This window comes from Papio anubis, chromosome 2 (genome assembly GCF_008728515.1).
Source record: "Papio anubis isolate 15944 chromosome 2, Panubis1.0, whole genome shotgun sequence".
Taxonomy (NCBI): Eukaryota; Metazoa; Chordata; class Mammalia; order Primates; family Cercopithecidae; genus Papio; species Papio anubis.
In genome coordinates this window covers 169,991,187-170,002,764 of record NC_044977.1, presented here as the reverse complement: position 1 = coordinate 170,002,764, position 11,578 = coordinate 169,991,187, and the positions used below count along the sequence as shown (strand labels likewise).

The following is an 11,578-nucleotide window of genomic DNA, read 5'->3' as shown; positions in this document are numbered from 1 at the left end:
CCATGATTTAGGGTCAAATTAGAATGTTTAGCATGATTTGAGGTACCAGGTAGTGTAAGTAGGTTCATCACACTCTAAGGCCGATTTTTCTTCAGCCAGATCCCTGTTGATAGAGCAGATACTTGAGGGCAAACTGTTTGCTCCTCCTCTTGAAAATGATTAGGCACTTAAGGACAGTAAAGCTGTATTTTCTGGAAGGAAGACTGTATCTTCTAGAATAGATTTCTAGAAAACTAGTCATATACAGTGAAAGTATCAAAAATACTGGGCTCTAGATGGTCTAAGTTAGATGTCTGAATTTGTGTTGTTTCTCTAAAGATTTTGGCAAGACTTGAGCAATGTGGCTGACTGTAACTTTATTAATTAATTAATTAATTAATTAATTTTTTTTTTTTTTTGAGACGGAGTCTCGCTCTGTCACCCAGGCTGGAGTACAGTGGCCGGATCTCAGCTCACTGCAAGCTCCGCCTCCCGGGTTTACGCCATTCTCCTGCCTCAGCCTCCCGAGTAGCTGAGACTACAGGCGCCCGCCACCACGTCTGGCTAATTTTTTGTATTTTTAGTAGAGACGGGGTTTCACGGTGCTAGCCAGGATGGTCTTGATCTCCTGACCTCGTGATCCGCCCGTCTCGGCCTCCCAAAGTGCTGGGATTACAGGCTTGAGCCACCGCGCCCGGCCAACTTTATTAATTTAAAAGGAAGTAAGCAAGCTAGTGGTTTCATCTGTGAAATAACTATTTTGATTGAAATGTAAAATAAGCTGTTCAGCAAAGAACATATTAAAACATCAAGTAATTTGTAACATCTTAAATGGAATACTTTTTTTCATGAGCTCAAGTGAAGAACTACATATAAAAGACAATACTTATAAATCAGCTATTGCTGCTACAGTAGAATTCTTCAAAATTTCTCATCATAAATTCATTTTTTGGTCAAAAAATTACCACTCAGACACTAACTCACCCCTTACCTTTTCCCCCAGTTATTGAATATTAATCTAGCTTTTCCCTCCATACATGTTACATAGATGGACAAATGCTTTCATAATGATTTTTAAATAAGTACCTTCCAGTTTGTTTTGTTTCCTGCTAATGCAACTTAGTCTATATTAGTACAGACAGAGTTACCAATTCTTTTTAAATTCTGTAATGAAAGAGACACACAGAAACAGCACTGCTGGGTCATGCCATGTGTATACTTAGGTACTGCCAAAATGCCCCCTACGGCAGTGTACCAGTTTATCCCTGACAGAACCCATTTCTCATGTACTTGCTACTACAGCATCTGCAAGTCAGAAAACGCTTTTAAAAAAACGCAGTAGGGTTCGTCTTTGAAGCCTAAATGGGGTAGATTATTTAACCTTGTCTAGGATACCTCAACATCTACAGCTGTGTAAAGTACAGATCCTAATATGGGTAAATAATACCTACTAAATATGCATTATTTTTCGCTTGTTTTAGAAGCAGATACCTATCGATTTCAAAAGAATCTGCAAACAGCAACCAAAAGGCAAAATAAAAGTAAATGAACACAGCAGTATTAGGCGGTTTTTAATATTGTTTATTAGCACAGTAACAAATGCAGACTTAAGTAGTCCACAACATATAACCAATCCACTGAGCAACTCCTATTCCACGCCTTACAGTTAACAGCTTAAGGTATTTCACTACAGGTTTTCACAAGTCCTGATTTAAACCTTTTTTAAACAAAGTAGATTGGCATATAAAATAAAACACATTACTCATCTCCTATATGGTGTTTTACAGCCACGTGTCCATTTTATATATATGAGATGACAGTCTCTAAAAACTCTGTTAAATATCAATGTTCCCTTCCAAGAAGGGAAAACAAATTCCAATTTTGTTTTAAACAAAAAGTATGTAGTCTTAGAGGGACTTTACATAAATGGCCATATGTGTAACCTGTACAAAATTAAGCTGTTTTAAATTTACAGACTACAAGCAACTGAACCCAAATGTCTAAATGTACATTCTTTTCTGTACTACATTTCAGCTAATATTGCAGAACTAATGACAATTTTAAAAGTTGCTATTACCAATTCTGTCTACTGTAGCAAGATACCTTAAGTTACAACAAAATCTTAGGAAATAAGACTGAATAATATCTGTTATAGAAATACCCTACTCTTTACCAACTCCCACCCTCCCTGACCCCTTCAGAATCATAAGCAGCTCTCTTCTGTGACAAATAATGTAAGAATTGTGAAAACCCAGTTTATGTAGCGTATCTCTTGGTCCACTGTCTGGCCATTCTGTCATGTTCTGCTCTGTTGGTCATATACTGAGTGGCAATACTTCCCACCAAGGGGTCGGCTGGAAGAAAAGAATGTAGATTACTTTGGAGAAAGGAAAAGAACATTTTAAACTTTAGCAAATACATTAGTGACAGCTTGGGCAGACATGTACAACCAAGTATGTGTGATCAAACCCATCTTCGAAACACCACTCCACCATGCCGGATATTTTTCCATCAAAAATTTAAAAATTGTAACGTGGGAGGAAGAGGGAATGCTCAGGCTTTAGTGTACTGGTCTGTCTGTATCTTAGTTCATTCCATTTTTCTCCCAATAAACAACACCCGATTGGAGTTTCTTTACTCTTACGTGTTAGGCTGAGTTCAACAGAGACTGGAACGGTCAAGGGTCCAGACTACAATGAACATCCAACTGTGTTCATGTGACCCTTAGCTCAATGTCACCAGTTATGGCATCGTGAATACTGTGAAGTCTTCGGGGCTGTTGGCTGTTGCAATGCAACACTATTTACCTTTACACTGGTTAAAGAGCCAGGTTGCCAGGCAAAACCTGGACCTCCAATTAAGTATAGTATTTCTCTGAATCTTAGGATCTTTAATAACTAAATTTATATTTGGTTTACCTAGAAAATAAAATAAATAATAAATATATGTGTGTATACACACATATATATATTTATATATATATATATATATATATATATATTTTTTTTTTTTTTTGAGACAGGGTCTTGCTTTGCCACCCAGGCTGGAGTTCTGTGCAGCGGCATGCTCATGGCTCACTGCAGCCTTGACCTTCTGGGTTCAAACAATCCTGCCACCTCAGCCACCCTAGTAGCTGGGACTACAGAAAAATATTTTTTAAATGAAATGAAGTCCCAAAAAAGTCACAATTCAATAGTCACTAAGTATTTAACAAATACCATTTTCAAAACTGAGTGCCATCTCAGTGACCAGCTATGGGCACATGCCCACTGAACCCCACAGGCAAGGTGAGGCTTGCCAGGCAGACGACTTGGCATTTAGAAGTGTATGATTTGTTTTATAAGAACTATATGGGAAATTAAGCAACAGGAAAAAAAAAATAGAGGGAAGAATAACTGAAACTGTAAAAGCCCAAGGCAAACTTAGTCTTCAGTTTAAAATACCTTGTTGCTAGAATATACTGATTAATGAAGTTGTATGTCTCAACTAGTAGACTGAACTTCTCGATTAAAACTTTCTTTGAAAAGCAGATTAGTTTTTATATTCATAAAGTTTTGCAGAAAAATTAGTTTTGTCCTGTGAAAGCTTTTGGAAACAAGTACTTTTCAGGTGAGGAAGAATAAAACAAGGTAAAGAATTATTAACCTTACCAGGATTACAGTCTGTAAGAAGTGAGCAGATAGAAAGGAGGACTTTAGAAATGGTTAGTGCTGGACTCCAATTATCTTTCAATATGTCCAAGCAAATAACACCTTGACTGTTAATATTACAATGATAGATTCTTGTCCGAAATGTAACCTAAGGAAAACAAGGAAGTGTCAAACAATAGTTAAACAGCAAACAAACTTTTTACTAAATACTCAACTGAATGACCCTAATTAGAAAGAAAGAAAAAAAAAAAAAACCTCCCAGATAGGTAGTTTTTAAAAAGGTGAATAAAAGCAGTTTTAATTAAAGCTGTCAAGGAGATAGACTTGTTTAATAAATTTGATTAGAAAGTGTTCACTGACCATCTCAGGGACTGTGTCAATTTCATTTAAAATGTTACGTCCCCTGATGGTAAGTTCAGTACTTCCTAATTTTATCTTTAGCAATTTTAAATCTTTTAAATATTAACATTTCCAAGTCTGAATAGCTAATTGTTTGCTGACCTCTTGTGCTAGCTGGTAGTACTACACTGCCTCAAAGTAAGCTTTAAAATACTTAAAAGCTTTAAAATATTTAAAATCATAAATCTCTTAAAAACTGAAGTGCAACATAATAGGTACCTAAAGATAATTAAACAACATACTTAGCAAACAATGACTACACCCAAAAAGCTGAACAAAATTTGAAGAGAAGTCTACTTCAGCTTTTTTCTGACCTTTACATCAGGTCCCACAGACATCCTGTCTACCTAAATCACAGAATTTACTATCTGTGTAATCGAGTGTCCATGGATGCAGAGCCAGTAATGGGCAAGGACCACAGCAGAACACAAGCCACATGAGCAGGTGTTATTTGGGTCTCTTAATTTTTATTTGTGAAATATACCAAAACACAAAGTAAAAATTACCTGTAATTTTACCAGTTTTTTTAAAAAGTGACGTTCAATTACTTCTTGTTGCTGCAACTGTACTTTTATCTGGCAGTCTACCTGATCCCCAAAGACTGCATTTTATTTCTGACTGAATGAGAATCACAGATTGAGTACAAGAGATGGGTGACTTGGGCAATCCCCACCTCTCCTAGAAAGAAAACTGAGGCCTGGAGGTAAGGAATTGAGCAAGACCAAAACATGACAGGGAGCAGAACAGAATCCAAAACTTTGGTAAGAGATTCTGATTCTCTAGTTGTTTGACCCCTTGACCTGTCCTGCCTCCTTTTTTTGGGGTCTCGCTTTGTTGCCCAGACTGGACTCAAACTCTTGAGCTCAAACAGTCCTCCCAAGTAGCCGGACTACAGGTGCACACCACTGCACCTGGCTTGACACCATTTTTAACTGTTTAAAACCCTTCTCTATGGGCTGGAAAACGGGGGATTAATTCTAGGTTGATGACAATATTACTATAAATAGCGCAATTTGAAGCACCATCAAAACAAAGCACTTACACCTAGAATGGTCTCTGCCAGATAAGGCAAAATCAGCCTAAAGAAGTGTTTTGTGTATGTTAAAATACTCAGATCTATTAGGACATAAGATAAATCTAGGTTTTGTGATTAAAAATTAAATTTAGAAAAACCTCAACAGTTGCTCTCTTGTGGGAATTAGTAAACTTGAGCATACAGGGAGATTTCTTACCTTTGGAGGCTTGAAGGGATATTCTGGTGTAAAAGTGATATCGAGAAAGAATACACCACCCTCATACACGGATCCTGGAGGCCCTAGAATGGTTGATCTCCATTCATAGATGTTATCACCTTTGGGACCAGCACTGTGAATAATACATCAACAAATAAGCAGATGGTGGCACTATCCCAATTTTTACAGTGTACTAAAAAAGATGGAAAGATTACCTCTCTCCTCTCTTGTTTACTGTGTGGATTCTCTTTACAAAACAAGTACAGAAATGGATGCAGAACTGCCACAAACCCATAGCCATTGGTCAAGTAAGTAAAGTGGATGATAAAAGAATGTTAAAACCATTCTAAGCCTACCTAGCTACGAAGAAGCAGGAAACTTGCCTCAATTCTCAAACCTCTCCTTGACACGTAGGAAAGTGTAAACAATACTTAAATGAGAAACACATCTCAGCACCTAGAAGCTAAATTAGTGACAAATGACAGCAGTTTCTGCTCAGAGCTACATCATTTATGACCATCTTAAGCACAGAAGTTTCATTTTCTGACCCACTAACTGGTTCTTCCTTGCTCTTCTATCTCTATAATCTCACCTTAAAAAGAATCTAATAGATGGCCATACTTTTTACATTATAAACCATGTTAGGTGGGAGAGGGAGGAGAATGGTAAGTATCCAGTTACAGGTTATTCAATTTTCATTTCAATATGTATTCTATAATTGGGTTCTCTAAATTTAATACTTAAAGACATTCCTCCAACCCCGTTAGCTGTTACTATAAGTATCACTGTTACATGGGTACACCATAATTTGGCCACCATTCTAAAGCATTGTGTTGGCTTCTGGAGTGCCACTGCACCCAGCAAAACTACTCTTTTAACTAAATATACGATGTGAATTGGATTTATTCACTCATTTACTGAATGCCCATGTACTAGGCAGAGGGTTAAATGTCAGGAGTTTTCATACTGAACAAGACAAACTCCTTCAAGATGCCCTCTGCTAACTGGTTACAAAGTCTGATGCCTCCATTTAAGAGAAAGAAGAGATGAAGAGGGAGGGAATAAAAAGCCTACCCATGGGCCTGTACTTGCCCCAAACCCATCACGTTTTTCTCTTGGTCTGAAATTTGGTGTGAGAGATGCAACAGGTTAGGGGAATGAGCTATTACAAAGGAAAAGCAGAGGAGAATACAAGCTGAGGAAGAACACATGACATGGCAAAAAAGGTGGGAGAAAGTATGGGCAACCGAATAGCGGGCAATGGGAAGAACAGGGCCCGGACTGGCCAAGAGGCAGAAAGAGCTCGGACACTGTCTACCTCACAGGAATGTTTTCAGAATTAAGTGAGAGAAAGAAGGGAACTATAGAGCAACACACACCCACGAGTATTCTCTCATTAAACAGCAGTGAGATCACCATTATTAATCCTTTAATATCTCTTTGTGATGGGTATTACCAAAAACTATTAAAAACTTGCTTTACTTTTTATTTTTGAAATGGTCTTGATCCACTACCCAGGCTGGAATGCAGTGAGTGGCACGATCTCGGGTCACTGTAGCCTTGACTTCTAGGCTCCAGTGATCCTCCCACCTTAGCCACCTGAGTAGCTGGGACTACAGGCATACAGCACCACACCTGGCTAATGTTTTCTGTTTCATTTGTATAGACTGAGGTCTCACTATGTTGCCCAGGCTGGTCTTGAACTCCTAGGCTCAAGCAATCCGCCTACCTCAGCCTCCCAGAGTGCTGGGATTATAAGTGTAAGCCACCAAAAAATTTGTTTTAGATTAGATACAGAGAGAGATTTTCTTTCTTTTTTTTTTTTTTAAGGCGGAGTTTTGCTCTTGTTGCCCAGGCTAGAGTGCAGTGGCACGATCTCGGCTCACTGCAACCTCCGCCTCCCGGGTTCAAGAGAGTCTCCTGCCTCAGCCTCCTGAGTAACTGGGATTACAGGCATGCGCCATTATGCCTGGCTAATTTTGTGTTTTGGTAGACACAGGGTTTCACCATGTTTGTCAGGCTGGTCTTGAACTCCCTATCTCAGGTGATCCACCGGCCTCGGCCTCCCAAAGTACTGGGATTACAGGCATGAGCCACCGCACCCGGCCAGAGATTTTTTAACATTGTCAATACACCATGAAGTCATACTCTGTGTTTAAAAAAGATGACTTCATACTTTTACATGATATCTGATGGCAATTTTCCCAAGGTGGAATGTAGGGAGAGCTCATAATCAGCGCTCTCCCTCTAGAAACAGGCAGTAACTTCTCCAGTGAAATGATACTACTGTTACTGCTTCATTTCCTGAGGTTAGAACCGGTTCTTGGTCATCATACGTTTGCCTACCTGCCTACATGTTTGCATCCCCTCAAAACGTTTATGTTGAAATCCTAACCCTCAATGTGATGGTATTAGGAGGTGGAGTCTTAGAAGGTATTGGGTTAGGGGGTAGAAATCCTCATGAAAAGGATTAGTGTCCTTAAAGAGAACCTCAAAAGCTCTTTTCTCTACCATATGAGGATACAGCAAGAAGACAGTTGTCTGGAAACCAAGAAATGCATCCTCACCAGACCTGAAGCTGCCAGTACCTTGATCTCATATTTCTAGCCTCCAGAACTGTGAGACATAAACTTCTGTTGTTTATAAGCCATCCAATTTATGGTACTTTGTTATAGCAAACTGAAGGAAGAAAGTCTAGAGACGCTGGCTGATACAGCTATGACACCTGGAGTGCAGTTAATGAAAAGTGGACTATGTATGGAAATAACACTAATATAGGGGTTGCAAATAAAGAGGAATGCTTTTTTATCTAGTTTATGGTAAACACTTAAAGGCAAAAGGCTACTCTAAAATCTTTTTACAGATGAGGAACCAAGGCCAAGAGTTCACTCAGAGAAGCCAGGCTCTCTAAAATCCAGTACTGACAATATTCCAAGCTGCCTCCTAAAAAGACACTAGAGCTCAGGAGTCACACCGTTCATGTTCAAGTTGGTAGTGCTAAGAAACCAACCTAGAAAAAACGAGGGCAGTCTAACCCTAGAGGTGACATGCTGGCATAGGCCCAATGCTGCTGGTCCTTCAGTGCACAAAAAAGATAAAGGTTTACCAGTATGTCACTACATGCAGACATATGGGTTGTACAGAAACTTGGTGGTTCCCAAATTTCACTGTGCATCAAAATAACCGATGGAACTTTCAACGTTTCTAGACCCCACCCCAGGCCCAGTGAGTCTAGAATATCTAGAGGGGGACCGAAGAATCTATATATTTCAGTGCCCCACCCACAACCACGGCCTCGAAGCAGGGAGTCTGCATTTGGGAGCCGCTGCTACAGGTTACGAGTGGACAACCAGTCAGGAGCATAAGCTGTAACATTTCAGTCTGTCACCTGTGACGGCTTATCACCTGTGATATGACCAGAAATCCAATTAAGATTGTTATCTCTCTCTAAATCTGCTTGCAGTTTAGGTGTTAATTTTTTTTTGAAAGTTCAGAAAAAAGTAGAGAAAAGTTAAGGAATCAAGTACACAATTACATAACGACAAAAAACGTATTACACTTGTGTTAAACTTCAAAACTGGAGAATAAAGGTGCAATATGAAAAATAATTAAATGCTAAGTGAAATAATATCAAATGTAGTTGACCCTGAAGAAAACTCAATAGTGAGGGATCCCTAACCTGGGAGCCCTCAGGAATTACTGTGAATGGTCTGAGAATCCACTGGAAAAGACCAAGCATTGTTACTGAATATCAAACTTTTTTTTTTTGAGATGGAGTCTTGCTGTGTCACCCAGGTTGGAGTATAGTGGTGTGATCTTGGCTCACTGCAACCTCCGCCTCGCGGGTTCAAGTGATTCTCCTGCCTCAGTCTCCCAAGCGGCTGGGACTACAGGCGTGTGCCACCATGCCCAGTTAATTTCTGTAATTTTAGTAGAGCTGGAGTTTCACCATATTGGCTAGACTGGTCTCAAACTCCTGACCTTGTGATCCCACTCGCCTCAGCCTCCCACAAGTGCTGGGATTACAGGTGTGAGCCACCATGCTTGGCCCTGAATATCAAGCTTTAGATAGTCACTTAAAGCTGCTATTGGATGAATTCAGGTAGCTTTTTGTCATGTGTACTTTCTTTTATCAGAGAATAAAACAGAAAAATTCTGATATGAGGGCCTACAATTTTATTTTTTTACCAAGTTCTCATTGGGAAAGTTAGGATCTGCTGGCCTACAAAGTGGGCAGGCAGTCCCATCCCCAGGGGTGGAGGACAATGTTAACAACTCTCAGAAGGCCAGTGTCAGGAGAACAGGGAATAAGAGAAGCTTTACTTGAGGCTGTTCAAGCATCCCACCTATTTCTTGATAAAATGACTGAGCAGGTTTGCCCTCAAGTCACCTAAGTACACCCTTTACTAATCTCCTGTCTCCTCCAGAAGATGCTTTTGGTTCCACAACAAGAAATACAAGTTTAATTTTAAACACTGGTTCAAGTGTACCTTAGAATGGTATGTAATTTAAATTATTAATCCAAATGGTTAGAGACTAGGGAAAATCCTGAATTGGGAAAAGAGGGGTTGAAATTAAGGTATTAAAGAAAGATAGGAGCAGAAAAGTACATTTCCTAATTTTGCATGAAGTCTACCCGTCTGTCTTCACCTGGGCACTTATTTTAATTGAGATTCTCGAAACTGGGTCATCTCAGTTTTGTGTAATAAGATTTTTTAAAACCAGCCAACCAAACTATCACTGGGGTTATAGAAATAACTATAAGACTTTGCCTCCTTTAAAAAACCCACTTATCCCTGTTTGAAGACATTGAAATTTAACTGTGATCAGAACTTTTGCATGAGAGGATGTAACTGAGAAAGTGAAGAGACTATGCCTATACTTTTCACATGTTCCTACACAGAGGTTTAAGGTTTATTTGTAACTAAAAACACTTTTCAAAATGTAAGTAGAATACATACAAGGCAAAAAGAAAAAAGATAACATAGTTTTTTCTTCTAACCAAAATAAATATTACTCTGATACAGATTTTAAGAAAAATGAGTCATTTCTACTTTAACACCATATTTTCTTCTTTCTATAAAGGCTTCTGACTTCATACAGGTATGTAAACATTAGGAGCAGGGATGGCCATGAGCCACAACACTTCTGTCATACAGGAAGCTGTGTCTGTTAACTGATAGGAAACTCTCCATTGAATAAACACAATTAACAAGGACTCACTTCTGACAGCTTTTCCTACAATCCTGGAGACATTTTCTCTCTAATGACCACTGGACAGCGTGGCTACATAGCTTATGCCTCAATATTATATTGATAAGTATACAAAGTAAAAACTATCAACTGGTAGTAACTTTTGCTTTACACATATACAGTCTTAAACAGTATTTGCACAGTATAAAATGTACTACAAATCACTGGAGGTATTAAACCAACTGTCAAAGCCTGTCATTAGCACAGTCTTACTAGAATCTGTTGTGTTCCCTGGATTGACTTAAAATCTTCCAGGATAACTCCACGAAGTAACATTTATGTTTCCTTTTTGTTTTAAAATTATGTTTTTGTGAGTCTTTCCCCATTCCCATTCTCAGCACAGACTTACTACAGACTACTCTGCTGCTCTTCCATTTCAATGGTCAGAAACCAAATCTGCATTTCAATTGTCAAATGACATTACTGATTTCTTTTAAAGAACATCCTGAAGCAAAGTGAAATGTAGAATATTTTTTGAGTCACAGTCTCACTGTGTCACCCAGGCTGGAGCACTGTGTGTGATCTCAGCTCACAGTGGCCTTGACTTCCCGGGCTCAAGTGATCCTCCCACCTCAGCCTGCCTAGTAGCTGGGACTAAAGGCACATGCCACCATGCCCAGCTAATTTTTAAAAATTTTTATTTATTATTATTTTTAAGATGGAGTTTCACTCGTGTCACCCAGGCTGGAGTGCAGTGGTGCCATCTTGGCTCACTGCAACCTCTGCCTCCCAGGTTCAAGCAATTCTCCTGCCTCAGCCTCCTGAGTAGCTGGGATTACAAGCATCCGCCACCACACCCGGCTAATTTTTGTATTTTTAGTAGAGATGGGGTTTCACCACGTTGGCCAGGCTGGTTTCGAAATCCTGACCTCAGGTGATCTGCCCGCCTCAGTGTCCCAAAGTGCTGGGATTACAGGTGTGAGCCACCGCACCCAGCCTAATGTTTAAATTTTTTGTAGAGACAGGCTCTCACCAGGTTGCACAGTCTGTTCTCAAATTCTTGGGCTCCAGTGATCCTCCCACCTGGGCCTCCCAAAGTGCTGAGATTCACAGGCATGAGCCACA

The 11,578-nt window shown here is 39.4% G+C and overlaps 1 protein-coding gene across 4 annotated transcripts in view; it reads right to left on the bottom strand.

Annotated features, from left to right (window-relative positions):
- Window positions 1–1,539: 1,539 nt before the first annotated feature.
- UBE2E1 (ubiquitin conjugating enzyme E2 E1) overlaps window positions 1,540–11,578 on the bottom strand; it is an 84,330-nt gene continuing 74,291 nt past the window's right edge. For 3 of the 4 annotated variants that reach the window (XR_644228.2, XM_003895170.3, XM_009201793.4), the window contains 3 exons: window positions 5,261–5,393; window positions 3,630–3,777; window positions 1,540–2,333 (listed from right to left, as the gene is read on the bottom strand). Coding sequence is in view for 3 of the 4 variants with exons in the window: in XM_003895170.3 (XP_003895219.1) it covers window positions 2,236–2,333; window positions 3,630–3,777; window positions 5,261–5,393 (379 nt within the window). In the remaining variant the exon portion in view is untranslated. Of the gene's footprint in view, window positions 2,334–2,668; window positions 3,778–5,260; window positions 5,394–11,578 lie in introns of those variants that run through there. The other variant, XM_009201792.4, reaches the window with a different exon arrangement.